Source organism: Chrysemys picta, chromosome 10 (assembly GCF_011386835.1).
Source record: "Chrysemys picta bellii isolate R12L10 chromosome 10, ASM1138683v2, whole genome shotgun sequence".
Taxonomy (NCBI): domain Eukaryota; kingdom Metazoa; phylum Chordata; order Testudines; family Emydidae; genus Chrysemys; species Chrysemys picta.
Window position 1 is genome coordinate 20515636 of NC_088800.1, and position 15224 is coordinate 20530859.

Genomic DNA, 15224 nt, shown 5'->3' on the forward strand with positions numbered 1-15224 from the left:
ACACTGGTTTCCTGCCTAGGGTAATATTGTCATCTTACAAGTTTCTGCACATGAATAAGGAAAATATGTTATATGGTTCTGTTCCTGGCCTTGTTTTTAAACTTTTTTTTAAAAGGTCTCATTTGCATGATTTCTAGGTTTGCTAGTGTTAGTCTAGATTAATGAGCAATCGACTCAGGCTGCCAAATTCAGATCTGGATCTGGACCCCAGCAACCAACTTTTGGACCCAAATATTGGGGATGTTCATTTCAGGTTTTTGCTTCAGACTCCTCTCTCATTTTAGTAGAAAGACCACAGAAAAAATGGGACCCCACCTCCTCCATTGCTCTGCGTAGAGGAGAAAAAATAAAACACAGCAGGCTCAGTACTGTCGCCCAAACTGGGATTTAAATTGCAAAATGATGGGAGTTGGCCTACATGTCATCAGTTCCCTCTTCCCAGACTCACAGCACCTCTGGAAGGGGGAGGATCTAGGGAGTGGGTTCTCTAGGTAGATTTCTTTCCCTAAGAACCCATAACATCTAGAAGGTTAATCCTTGCTTAATTTGGGGCTCCTCCTGGCAGCATTAAGTTACATACCTTGGCTGCCAGTTCCTCTGAAGGAGAGGTACTGTGCACTGAAATTGAAAACCAGAGCAGAGGGGCAAGAGAGCCACCACACCAGACATACTTCTGGGACTGGGGGCAAAGGCAGGCTAAGGTATAGATAACATGTGAGGGAACAAACATGCTGTACAGTTATGTATTGTTCCTATTGATCTGATTGGTTCCAGTAGTGCCCATGTGCACTATGCAAACATAACGTAGGGCACAGATCTTACAGTCTAAAAGGCAAACAGACAGGCAAAGAAAGGATAGAAGAAAGGAATACAAAAAACAAAGCAAAATGATCAAGATGGTGTTTAGACATATCTTGATGATACAATAGTTAGTGAATATTTTAAAAAAATATAAAACTCTCCCCAGTTGCTCCTCTCCCTAACTGGTATCAGTTGGACAGTTTCTGGTAGGCATGATAGTAGATGCATTGAGATCCTTGGGTTTGGAGCTGGGAATTCCCATGATTCCTAGTCCAGACCCCCAACCCTTTTTAATCTACCCCAAGACGAGAATGGGTTGGGTTCTCTGTATGTTAAATCATGCAGAGTTTTTTTTTGCCTGTGTTTTTCCTTTCCATCGACTGTTCTGCAGAATGGGATGATTTGGCCTAAGTTACCACTAAAGGCAGTTAAAAGGTCTGGGAACAACTGATAGAAACTCTAAGAGGCTTGATGTGAATTCTAGACAGTTTACATCTGTATGGAAGTAGAACAAAACACACCTAGAGTCCTAGGATACAGTAAATGTTGTAAAAGCCATGGCTCATGGGTGTGAGAGAATTCCTGCAGCATTTGTTTTAGTTACCAGAAATAATTTCTGAAAACATTGTCTTTGAGTTTATACATTCTCCAAGTGCTTATATTAAGCACTAATTTTGTGTTGTGATAAGGAAAGAGCTGCATTAGGTTTGTTTTTCTCTATATACAATTTTACACTGCCCAAGAATCAAAATAAGGTGAAAACAACAAGTGCTTAAATGGAATGTGCTGGCAAGCCTGTGAAGGTTGAGGATTAGTATAGCTGACCATATGTTGTCCTCTAGGATGGTGTCCTTTTCTTCCCTTTGTTTAGGTTTGTTGAGTTCCTAATAAACAATACTCCCAAAGAGCTCAATCCTGTGCTTTGCTTTTCTCCCATCTGCCTTCACAATAGGACCAAACATAGTGGGCCAAATCCTCAACCCCCCCCACACACACACACCGCTGCCATGTGCTTTGCGTCACTCTGGCCGTGCAAACATCGGCTTCACTGGGTCGTGGGGGCTACCCTTGGCATGGAGGAATCTGCTAGTGGAGCAGAGCTGGCATATAGCACCAACCCCATGCATGCTGTCTGGAGTGTGCCCAGTGCTGCGCCCCGGTGATCCCTTGCTGGAAGAATGGCCTCTTCAGGCCTGTGACCACTCAATGCAATTTAGAGCAGCCCTGAGCCCCCAGCAACCCCCCGGGTTTGGGTGGTAACAGTGTAATGCAGACTTTGCCTCCTTTTCCTCAGCTACCAAGTACAGCTCAAGATACAGGCTGGTAAAATGTTGGTGTCTCCCAATGTAGGGTGCAAATCCTGGTCCTGGCACTGGGTCTGAGTTTTAAACGGGTTTTGCCAAAGGGCTTTCCAAGGCTGTTCGGGGGAAATAGAACCCCAGGCTATGGAGCATCTGCTGCAGCTTCACTGCTCTAGCAATCTCCATGGCTGCTGTTCCCCTTCTTCCTGGAGGCCTGTGAATCCCCATACCAGCACTCTTCCAGCATCACCCCAATGAAAAGAACAAATACGGCACTCCTTGCACTGCAGATGTTACTGGGGCTTTAGAGTATATTACATCACAGGGCTCCTAGGTGCTACGTGCTTTAAAAACTGCCCCAAACCTCCTGAAAACAAAACACAAAATAGTAGGCCAATACATGTTTGAAATAAGCCAACTATTCGGTAGCTTTTCTTTGCCATGAGTCTGTTTCTTTTATGCCTAATTCTTAAATGCTACTAGCAGTTAGAAGCAATTTAAGAAAGAAATATAGTGTTGCTGGATGTCAGAAAAGTTTGATGTGTGAGCTCTTTCACAAACGCTCCCCTCCCCCTGTGTTATTACAGATATCAATGAGTGTGAAATCGGAGCCCATAACTGTGACAGACATGCCACATGTACAAATACGGCAGGGAGTTTCAAATGTGAGTGCAGCTCAGGTTGGATTGGAGATGGCATCAAATGCTCAGGTGAGTTTCATACATTATGTCTGATTTAGCATTGTAAGCCATCAACAAAAGTGTTTACACAGCTGTGGACAGCAACATTGTATCTACAAACTTTAAAATAAATCGTCACACATGTTAAAGATGTCAGTTTATCTTACACTACAAAGGAAGAATTCACTGTCCATGTGGGAGACATGTCAGCATGAACAGTTTCTCTTGCTTGGCTTGCAAGACTGGTGGAAATGAAACAATGTAGGGAGATAGTTTGTGCACTTGGGGGGATAGCCTGACTCCATTGAAGTCAGTGGGAGTTTTGCCATTGACTTCAATGGAGCCAGTATTTTACCCTTTATCTTTAAGGGAGGGGTCTCGGTGGTTCCCAAGCGACACAGACATCCTAGCAAACTTTCTTAGCTGAGTTGCAAATATGCTGGAAATTCTCTGTCGGAGAAGAATATCTGAGTGGGGAAGGGAAGTGCCTGTCATGAAGAGAAGAAACAAATCTTCCTTCGAAATGAGAGAACAGCTGGACTGCTCTAAACTACTGAATGCACCAACCCAGAATATCCAGTGATGAATGCCGGGTGTTTTATTAAAGTCTGTTAAAACATGTCAAGTAAAAAATCATAAATGTGTGTCTTGTTTTTGTAAAAGATTATTTAAAGTAGCGTTTCCCTGTGCTATGAATTGAGGAGTTTAGAGGTTGCATTGATGATGGATTTGGTTTTACTAATGCAATTTTTGTTATATTAAAGATCTGGACGAATGCTCCAATGGAACACACATGTGCAGCCCACATGCCAATTGCAAGAACACAATGGGCTCTTACCGTTGCCTTTGCAAGGACGGCTACACTGGGGATGGCTTCACTTGTACAGGTGAGCTTTCTTTTGGAGTGATGCAGCTCTCAGCATATAACATGCATCGTAGTGACTAGTTCTAGGGAAAATTTACCCACTACTTACAGGTAGACTAATTTAAATGTGCAATGTTGGGTCAATATTTACAATCTAAATCTAAAACCTGATCCTGCAGTCTTTCTATGTGCAGAATTCCCACTGAATTGGACTTTTAAGTATGTATCAATTACAGAATCAGGATTGGGCAGCAAAGTGTTTTCTTTGACGCTTTCCATCCTCATGTTAAGGTGAATTATGATATGTCATGTTGCGATGTCTCCCATTTCACATAGCATGACATCATCTGGCATGAAAAAGTTGACCAGTATAACTTGACAGCATTTTTTTTTCCCTTGTGAGAATGGAAGGTTTTCATAACTGTTGCTTGTAAAGAGATGTGGGTGGCAAACTTATTAAAACAGTGCATGGTGATATAATTGGACCAGTTAACAAACCAGATTATTGGCCACCCACATAACATTTGAGTAATAGGGCACATCTGTTAAAATTCCTTTGTATAGTTGCCTAAAATGTTTTTTTTTTCCTTTTCAGAAGTGAGCATGTGGTCACTGCCCTCTTATTGCATGATCAGCGTAGTACCCTCAGGATGTGGTGCTCATACATAGATGGGCCAAAGTAGCTACTTTTGAATAATGTCTTGTGTAAATTGTCACCAGAGAAATTCCCACCCAGACTTAAGTCTTCTACTTTGAAGAACAGATTAGCACGTCACATCAGTCACTAGGAACTTTGCTATTGCGACTAATTTGATGTAGAAGTTGATACTATATGATACTACATTGATAGGCTGCAGTATGAACCCCTACAATATATAGAGATACAGAGAGTGGGCCGGATCCTCAGCTGGGGTAAATCAGCAGTGCTCTGTTATCTGTACTGGTTTACACCAGTTGAGAATCTAGCACCACATGCTTGAAGTTAATTACATTTGAATTATTCTGTTAATGCTCTTTATACAATTCATTCTTGAATTTGATTCAGCTTCTCAAATGGCCTTTGTAACCTCCATTTTTTTATTTTCTATATGTTCTTCCTTAATTTTGAAGCGGATATGAACTGTATCTTTGGGAGTTTTTTTAATGAATATTAATTAAGTTTCTGAATTTTGATAGAATTCATCTTGAAATCCTTGTCATGCTTATTACTCATGAATTTGAGAGCTGGATAGAATGCACTAGAGTAGACTAGTACTGTGTAGTGTTTCTGCACAGCTTTGGCAATGTGTGCACATCAATCCTGATATGCAGTATCTTTGCTTTTCCAGTCCTGGATTTCTGTAAGCTGAGACTGCCAGCCAAGCTGCATTGCAGCAAACGTGCTGTTTTTGTGATGTGTACAATGTCAACTAAAGACTAAGAGCCAAACTTTCTGAGAGGCAGTGTAGTCCAGTGGGTAGGGCACTGTTCCCAGCTCGGCCACTGAGATGACCTTCACCACTGTCTGGCTCTGTCTCCACTCCCTCTCTTTGTCTGTCTTTGTCTTGTTAGAGTGGAAACTCTTTGGAGCAGAGACTATCTCTTACCATTTATTTGTACGTTGTACAGCACCTCATACAGTAGAGGCCTGATCTCAGTTGGGACTCTACTGTTACACAGCAGTCACCAATCTCCCTCCACTTCTTGCTAATTTTAACCACTTTTAAAAATCTAGACTAATGGCTTCTTTTTTTCCTTTTCATTAGAAATTGTATTTTCAAAGTGACAGAAATGCCCCAAGCCTTTTAGTATGACAAGAGCTGCACATAACCTGACTACAATTTCTTCTGCAAATGTTCTCAATTAATGTAACAGTTAAGACTTTTGGATATATATGTGTCTTAGCTGAACTGAACATCAGTGTGAAAAAATATTTACAATATAATGCAATTCCTCTTCCTTTAACAGATCTTGATGAATGCTCAGAAAACCTGAATCTCTGTGAGAATGGGCAATGTCTCAATGCCCCCGGAGGGTATCGCTGTGAATGTGATATGGGATTTTTACCAAGTCCAGATGGGAAAGCATGTGAAGGTAATTCACTGTAACCTTTAAACAACACTCGACAAAATCTGCCTGAATAATATTTTATATTTGAAAAATGTTACAGTTGGTTGCAGTTGTGTTTACTATTGAAAACTGCATTAGCTTCCAAAATATTTTAGGGTAAAGTTTTTTGTTACTTTTTTCAGTTCATGCATCTGGACACTGATTTTGGTTTCAGAGCTCTACACACATAGCTATGGAGAATAAAAACAGCTCTTTGAGGAATCTTCTACTGCCACAAAGCTAGTTATTCACTGGTCTGGTGATCCAAAGGCTTTTCAGCCACTACTTCCCCTTGATCACTTTTTTTCCTGTCTCCCTTTCTGCTCATATCTCTTCAGCAGAGTTTGTCATAATATTGCCTTTAACCTATAGGGAGAGCAGTGTGTGGGAAGCAAGGGACTGAGCCAATGCCCACTGAAGTCAATGGAAAGACTTTCAATGACTTCAGTAGGCTTTAGATCAGTCCCAGGTCTGCTGCGGTTTGGTGCAGTAGGGCAAAAGCATATATATGTCAGCCCTGCAGAAGGGCACAGTTTATTAAGCTAATAAAGAAACAGATCTGAGCAAACAATGGGGAATTAAATCCTATGAATGTCTGATCAGATTCGAAAGTGTGTTGCCAGTCAACTCTTTGCGGCCCTTTTATATGAACTTTCAAGCGCTTGAGCTTTGCTAGTGCAAATACTTGTGAAAAGCAAATGTTTGCTGCAATCATGTTTCAAATTGTATATTTGATTGTAACATTTGAAAGCCACAGTTCATGTTGTAGTAATTTAGTAGTTTAAGTCATCCATTCGAGGAACATAAGACACTATATGACAAATAACCTAGACAGCATAAATGTAAAAATTTAAATCTTGAATTTTCTCACTTAATTGTTTACAAACTACTCAAATAATAGAGGGGAAGTTACTTAAAAAATCACAAATAATTTTGAGTGTTGAAAATAAGTTAGAATTTTTGCAATCTGTTTGCTAATAGAACAAGAAGAGAAACGTAATGAATGAATAACTCCTTGTGAATTGTTTGCTCCGATCCATAAATAAATGCATATTTTCCCCAAGGCTGAGATCTTTCAACTCAACCATCCTCAATGCATTATAGATACTGGTATTTGATGAAGTTCATAAGCACACTATAAATAGGATCTAGTACTTTTTCCAGCAAAATTTGTTTGGTGTATTGTTTCTTACTAATAAAGGAAGAGGCATGAATTGTGAAAGTTGAAATTCTGTGTAAACTAAAAACAAAATTAGATTTCTTAGTATTTCATCTATGAAACCATTTACTTTGAAACTATATAATCTTCAAACTAACTTTAACAGCCTGCATGGTGCCTCTCTCCTGTTGCTACAACAATCTTCTCTTGAATTCTCTGGTGTGTATGCTAACTGCAGAAGTATTTTAAAGCCCTTTGTAAACATGGACTCTTTGTTACTGGATCAAGTTAGTCATTCATTATGCAGTTCATATAAGTGTACTATAAACAGTGAGTCTGATACTGCAGTCCTCACTCAGGCAAAACACCATAGAAGTTACACCCAAGAAATAAGCACAGTATGTCTAATAATCTGTCATACGCAGTAAAGCTGAATAAAAGGTGAATTTAATTTATTTGGAAAAGCCTGTGCATCACTTAAGTCCCACTTAACCCTTCAACCCCTTGTGCTGGCCATCTGCATAGAGCTGAATTTCACTTCCAAAGCAATTAAGTAAGGGGTTCTAGATTGGACTCTGTTGGGTACAAAGGCAAATCCTATATATTAGTATTGCAAATCTAAAATATATTTTACAAAACATGCAGGAGCAATCAGAATCCAGTTCCATGCTTAGTTTTCTGAACGCTTATTCAGACAAGATTTTAGTCTGAAGTTTATAGCGAAAATATCACGGAACCTAATTTTCCCCTCCTTTTTGTTCTTACAGATATTGATGAGTGCTCCCTTCCTAACATCTGTGTCTATGGGACTTGTCATAACCTCCCTGGTCTATTCCGATGCGAGTGCGAGACAGGCTATGAACTGGACAGAACCGGTGGTAACTGCACAGGTGAAGACTGGTTTTAAACAAGATCATTTTTAACACAGCTAGCTGTCAATGGACTGGGCTGTTACCTAGGGCATCCATCATGTCAGAGGGGCAGCTGGGCCAAATTTGAGTGTTGTTATGACCCAGTGTGTCAGGTCACAATGCCACTCACTCAAACGCCAAATCCTCTGCTCTACGACTAAGAGGAACCAGCAGCACACCAAAGTTTTGTCTAGAGTTGCAGACTCTTGAGCAGCCTCTGAACATAGCTGTTGTTATCTTGACCAACTCCTTAAGCAAAGCTCTAGCTATATCATAACAATTAGATTATAAATAAGAAAGTATGGAACTACACTAGATCCTTCAGTGCAAAACAGCACAGTGGGCAAAATAGGCACAGTAGGAATTTACATACAAATATTTTGCCTGATTTTGGGGGCTGTGCGGTCATCCCCGAATCTGTTCCCTGCTGAGGTGTGAATCCCTGGGGTTCCACTGGTCAAGGGAAGAGGTGTCGTGCCTTTCCTTCCACGTCTCCCACAGGTTGGGATCTGCTGGGCCCTGTACTTTCTGCTCCCAGAGACACATGGGACAATATGGCCCTCAAAATGATTTCTCTGCTTGATATTTTTGACCAATGCGATTAATGTTTTGGCCTCTCTTATGGTGCATTTCATTATGTAGAATCATTCTTTCTGGCAAAAATGAAGTATTTCTCAGTGAAATATTGAATTCATGTTGGACTAGTGCTCTGCTTCCACAGTTTCAGTGGTGGTTTTTTGTGTGTAGATTTCTGTAGCGGGAACATACACCCCACAACAAGCAATGGAGCTGATTATTTCCTGAGACTGACATTCTGACACCTGGCATGTTGTTGGTTTAGGTGGAATATTGGGGAATTCTCTGTCTGCCCCTTTGTTGTTTCAGATGTTAATGAATGTGCAGATCCCACCACCTGTATCAGTGGCAAGTGTATCAATACCGCTGGCAGTTACACCTGTGAGTGCCCTCCTGATTTTGAGCTGAACCCCACCCGTGTTGGCTGTGTTGGTAAGCTGTCATTTCCTGTATTATTTAGAGACGAAGTGGCACAAAGGGGCAGTAACTCTAGCTTAAACAGCCAGCTGAGGATTCCCAGGGTATGATGGAAAGCTCTTGGAGCAGACTCTGCAGTTCCCGCCCTACTGCTCCTGGCTAATAGGGTGTGGTGAAGGGTAGGGAATGTGGCCTGAGCAGTACTGCACTTCAGCCATTCCCTGCTGCCAGAATAGCCCCTTGGGGCTTGTTGCAGCTGTGCACAATTTAGAGGCTGCTTTAAATTGCACCAGGGCCAAACCAGCCTCCGTCTGGCCTTAAGACTGAAGAAACACAAACGTGTGGCATAAAGCCAGCATACACCCTTGGATCCTGCTTTGAATGCAACTCAGCCAGACTTAATTATCATCATCAAAGGAGATACTCTCGTGAGTAAATTCTGGAGGAATAGGCCCCAACTTTCTCAGAACCTCCCTGGTCCTGGATTGTTTCCTTCGGTTGAAATGCATTTTAATGTCTAAGTGTATGTGTTGAATAGATGGTTTCATTTGTAAATCTCATTAATTTCAAGGACAGAAAAGAGGAGCAGTTCCTAGGATTGGAGGAAGGTGCTAATACAATCATGTGAGAATAAGAATAGGCACCTAAATGATGAAGGACCTGGGTCTGCTCTTGCTCAGAAGTTCCTTAGTCTATGAGCAGTCCCACTGATTGCAGTGAGACTGTTCGCAGGGTGAGGTGCTGCCCAATATAATCGTGACAGTAAATTACTTCCAACCACAGCTTTCTCATGTGAAATGAAGGTAATTTGGAGCTCTCGCTCTCTCTCAACATTGAGACTATCCCGAATATCCTTAATTCATTTATTTGTATTACCATAGCACCTAGAAGCCCTAATCATGGACCAGGACCCGTTGTGCTAGGCACTGTACAAGCACAGAACAAAAAGATGGTTCCTGCTCCAAAGAGCTTACAACCGAAGCATGAGACAAGAGACAATAGATGGGGACAGACAGACAGAGAGGGGAAGCACAAGGAAACAAAACTTTCTTCCCTTCCATCAGATGTAATGTTTGTTTTTGTGTGCATTTTGAATAGACACACGTTCTGGCAACTGTTACTTGGATATTAAACCGCGAGGAGACAATGGAGATTTAGTCTGCAGTAATGAGATTGGGGTTGCTGTTTCCAAGGCCTCTTGCTGTTGCTCCCTGGGGAGAGCGTGGGGGGTTCCCTGTGAACATTGCCCACCTGTGAACTCAAGTAAGTCAGCTTTACTGGATTATACCTAACCATATATGCGTGCTTCTTTCTGTCTCTCTTCACTTTCTCTAGATAGTGGGAATGCTAGTAAAATAATGTACTAGGTACATACAAGTACTAAACTGCCTGAAAATTACACCAGTCATGGTACAAAATCTGCTGGCTTTGAAATATTATCAATCAGCAGGTGCATTGTAATGGCTCTTGCATGGTTGTGCTATTGCTTGGACACCAGAGTCTGTGTTAGCCAAGGAGAAAAGTGATACCTGATTTTGCACAGTGGGGCCTTGTTTCAGTATTAGGCTGTTTTATAATGTGCTATAATAAGCTTTACAAATTCAAAGATCATTGTGATGAAGATGTTTAAACTATTTTAATAAAATCTCTTTTGTTTTCAGCTGAATATAAGGTTCTGTGCCCTGGAGGGGAAGGATTCCGACCAAACCCAATTACAGTTATATTGGAGGGTAATGCTTATTTTTTCATGCTTTTACCTGTCTTAAATTGCAACATTCTATGACTAACTTGATTTTTCGTGGCATGAAATAATGTTAGTCTTGTTACTTTGTTAGATATTGATGAGTGTCAAGAACTACCTGGACTTTGCCAAGGAGGAAAATGTATTAATACATTTGGTAGTTTCCACTGTCAGTGTCCAAATGGCTACTATTTGAACGAAGAATCTCGAGTCTGTGATGGTATGTAATCTTAGGGTTTACTCGCCATGGGCATTTATTTCTTATCAACGACTGGCAACTGAGCATCCATCAAAATGACCTGTTCCTTAAAAGAACACCAACAGTGCAATTGCAGAAATAGTAGAGCTGGTCAAAAATTTTCCTTAAAAGAGTTTTTCAACAGAAAATTCCTTTTGGATTAAATGGAAATTTTTGCAAATGTTTGCTTAACATTTTCTGGTTTTCATCGAAAACTAACCGTTTTCGGTTTCCAGTTGCATAAAAATATCATTTCTTGATCATCTCTAAGAAATAGCAGTTTGCTGATGGACAATATAATTCTTTACGTGACCATGCGCTGAAACCAACAAGCAGCTTGCTGCTTGTGTTTGTTGGGCTGGATTAAATGGCATCATCCATTTTAACCATAGCTCATTGTCCATCTTCCTGCAGGCTAAAGCATGATGATCTGAGACTCTGACGGAAAATATTTGTTTTACTACAACCTTCCCTCTCCCCTTCTCTCCTGCAGTAGGTAGCATGCATTCAGAACATCACAGCCATATACTTAAACCCAGTCCTGCAGCCATCGGGTTGTATTTTGTATGAAGTTTTAGTCCAACGCCCCAAATCTGATCACTAGTTTTTCATTTTCCAGGTTGCCTTCAGCCTCCCAGCTCATTGCTATAATTGTTTGTTTCTCATAGTGCCCACAACGTGTAGAGCCCTGTGCAAACCTACAGGAAGATTCATGCCCTGGAGAATTAAATTAAAAATTTAAATTAAAAATCAGACACACATACTTTCTGTGAAGTTCTGCACCCTATGGAGCTCAGCATCTGGTTTCGTGTGCAGTAGAGAGGAGATATAAATCTACCTATCCCTATAGATTGTTTAAAATGCAGAAGGCTACTTAGTGATTTTTTTAATATATTTTAAGCTTCCAGTTTTATCCTGTTCCCTTGGCTTGGAACCCCTTGATGTGTGTGTGTGGCATCATTTAATGGATGCAGCTCTTTCACCTTCCCTGCTCAATAGCTCAAATTCCCTAAAGGCCTGAGCAGTCCACTGCAGCATCCTGTGATCAGATGGGCTCTCTGCCTCTATCCACCAGCTATAGACCCCTGTCAGACTTATGGATGCAGACACACCTGGACAGACTGATCACTGAGCCCTTTTGTCACAAAGAGATAGAGACCAGGAGTGTAGAATGTGTGATCTGTCCTGATACCACCTTATTTCAAAGCATCTCCAAATTTTTTCTGGATAACAGGTGCAGAGAGGAAATGGATTCTCACTGTTCTGGACCCATTGAATATGCCAGGGGCCCACTCCCCTGGCTAGTTGTGAGGCCCTTAGGTTCACCTATAGACCTGTTTAATCATGGAATACCCCTTCTGCCATGCAGGCCTGCCCCATCATAACCCAGCAGCTCAGATTTTCTTTAAGTGCCCCCAGCGAGTACATTGTTACCCTGAGCGCTGCTAAAACAGCTTAACCCAAATTCACCGATTCACAAAAGAAATTTAGATGAAAATCTGCTGCAATTATTTAATGTCTTGTTGTTTTCTTATAGATATTAATGAATGTGATACACCTGGCATTTGTGGGCCTGGCACTTGTTATAACACTGTTGGGAACTACACCTGTATCTGTCCTCCCGACTACATGCAAGTCAATGGTGGCAACAACTGTATGGGTATGTTTTTTTTTAAAGTGTTCCTTCTACATTGCATGTCAGGGCTTCCGATGATGTAATTCAGCCTAGCTCTATGGAGTTCACTTATACAAAAGAATTAGCATTGACTTGAATGGAGTTAATGTCGATTGACACCAACCGAAGTTCTGGCCTATTTCTTTATTTGTATTAAGTCAATGAAGACAGGTTTTTGTCAGAGCTTTACTAAATACCACAATTCACAGATCAATGTAGAGTCTGTTTAAATCAGCATAACGGCATGTTCCCATTTCCTTACACCCACAGCAGAAAGTGTCATATTTACTCTTTGTATGGTATGAATTTCACATTTTAATCTCTTGGCAAGGGTGAGTTTTCATGAGCCATATCTGCTATTGATCTCTGCACAGACCTCCCAACTGGAGAGTTCATTGTAAAAACTGTTGGCTGGCTGTAATGTTTTTATGGTGGAAATTCCTAACATCAAGGGCTTGTTCTTGCTCCTAATGAAGTCAGTGACAAAACTTCCATTGACTTTAGTGGGACCAAGATCGGGCCCCAAAAGACCAATAACCATATCTTTGTGGAGCATTATGGCCAGACTGCGGCTGTAAAACCACTGGCTATATTAGGGGTGATGTACACCGCCCCAGCAGAGCTCACAAAGGCATTGTTAGCCATGGCTGCACACTTGTCCTATATCTCCTGCTTTGGGGAGTCTAACACCAGTGGTGCTGATAGAACCCAGACTCCTTGTGATGCCTGTCCTTATGCTCAAGAATTGATACAGTGCCCAGCCCTTGCTCCGGACCAGAAGATGGAGACCCCGTGACCTTTGCCTCACAATCTGTGCAGGGCTAGGCACAATCTCACTCTGAATATGTACTGTTGTAAAATAGTGCATACAGTAGTGGCCTGCACTATTATAAGGACGTTTATCAAGAGAAGATGGGCTAAATACTCCTGTTCCTGACACCACACAACCCTTGAATGGTGTCAGTGAGTACAGATTTGGGTCCACCTCTCAAGATTTATCACAGTGTAGACGCTTTGCAGTAACTCCCCTGAGGTTTTGGGTGGTTTCTGCACTGTGTGGCAATCTTGTTTCCTTTGGTTTCAGTTTAGCTGTGTTTGGCCCCGTCCATCTTTCACTTTGGCTTTTGAGCTGATACAGACCTAAAATCTCCATGTGAAATTTGGGAAAACCACTGAGTTTCACCTGGTTTTGCATCAGAATGATGTGACGTCATAAACTATGCATGATTTTAAGATCAGCCATAAATGTGTTCAGGTTTGCTCAAGTCTGGGCCAGGGTTTGCAGGCCTTAGTGAATCCTTTGAGTCTGCTTTGAGTTATGGCCAGTTTTGGGGGAGGGGGGATGATTTTTGTTGTAAATTTTAGGGTGACTCCACAATGGCTGAGGGTCACTAATATAAAACACTACTGAACAAGCTTCCTTCAGTGACTGCTTGAGGGACCTACAAATCAGATGTTTAAAAGAGGTGACCTAGTAAAGGTAGCATGGAACTGTGCTCAGGATCTTGGGGAAAGGAGGCTGTCTAATAAGAGTGGTCTCTCATTGACACTTCATATATTTCAGCGAAGTGCTAACACACAGTACCATCATTATACTTTTGTTTTCTTTGCAGATATGAGGAGGAGTCTGTGCTACAGAAATTATTATGCTGACAATCAAACCTGTGATGGAGAACTGCTCTTCAATATGACCAAGAAAATGTGCTGCTGTTCCTACAATATTGGACGTGCATGGAATAAGCCTTGTGAACAATGCCCTATCCCTAGCACTGGTATGTTTCATTTGAAAGCTACCTGAAGGCCCTGTTAACAATACGATTACTGCAAGCTGCTGTAAAATGAATTGCTAGAGAGAGGAAAGTGCTATGTATTTTGTACAATTGTGTATGTGTACAATATACAAATACGAAATAATACATTTCTCATTATACTTGTGCCCTGGAGATGATCCTTTCAAGTAAGAGTTGAGGCACATGAGTAGGTCATTGTAGAGCACTCTGCACTCCTGCTGCTATGCTCTGCCTGTTCTGTGAATTACTGGAGGACTTTGTTCTGCATGACTGTCCATCTATCCCCTTTGACAAACGTGTATGGGCCAGATGCTATGGGCCAGCCAAGCTGTGTTTGGCATGTGACCAGGAGTGGGGTCATAGGTGGTGCTATGCCATCTGTATGTTCCCCTGATCCTGGGGCAGCCAGGCCGAGCGCAGTCCTCATCATAAAACACAATTGTATTTTACCCATGGCTGCCGAGAGCCACAAGGAGCCTTTCCAGCAGCCAGGGATTGCAGGGGTACCTCAGCCCCTGCCAAGGATGGTACCTATGCGGGATACAGGAAGCGTGTAGCTTAGGAGTCGCTCTGACAGTCCTGTGCCATTGCATGATTCCTCCACACTGGGGGAATCTTCATCAAGCTGGATCCACCAAGTGTTCCTCTGCTTCATGCTGATGAGCAGGCGCAAAACAGACTTATCAGACCTGAGAACTGGCTCCATCCTGGTCATTTGCAATTTTTGAAAATAATGTGTTGATTTCCTAATTACGACACAGGTTTGTGAAGTACAGACCTGGACCTGTGCATACAAAGTACAATGCACCCACTTAACTTGACAAGTGTGTACCTAATAATAATACCTGAATAAGTATCCAATCCAAAGCCCCCTGAAGCCAATGAGTCTTTCCATTTGGCTTCACTGGGCTTGGGATCAGAACCCCATTACAAATCTGGCAGTAGAATGTGCACTCATGCAAGGTACCACATACCTTCTTTG

The 15224-nt window shown here is 41.7% G+C and overlaps 1 protein-coding gene across 7 annotated transcripts in view; it reads left to right on the top strand.

Annotated features, from left to right (window-relative positions):
* FBN1 (fibrillin 1) overlaps positions 1-15224 on the top strand; it is a 215640-nt gene that overhangs the window by 154169 nt on the left and 46247 nt on the right. For 4 of the 7 annotated variants that reach the window (XR_010590988.1, XR_010590987.1, XM_005304018.5 and 1 more), the window contains exons 33-42: positions 2690-2812; positions 3547-3669; positions 5595-5720; positions 7662-7784; positions 8691-8813; positions 9897-10061; positions 10460-10528; positions 10634-10759; positions 12315-12437; positions 14066-14224. Coding sequence is in view for 2 of the 7 variants with exons in the window: in XM_005304018.5 (XP_005304075.2) it covers positions 2690-2812; positions 3547-3669; positions 5595-5720; positions 7662-7784; positions 8691-8813; positions 9897-10061; positions 10460-10528; positions 10634-10759; positions 12315-12437; positions 14066-14224 (1260 nt within the window). In the remaining 5 variants the exon portion in view is untranslated. Of the gene's footprint in view, positions 1-2689; positions 2813-3546; positions 3670-5594; positions 5721-7661; positions 7785-8690; positions 8814-9369; positions 10062-10459; positions 10529-10633; positions 10760-12314; positions 12438-14065; positions 14225-15224 lie in introns of those variants that run through there. The other 3 variants (XR_010590990.1, XR_010590989.1, XR_010590991.1) reach the window with 3 other exon arrangements.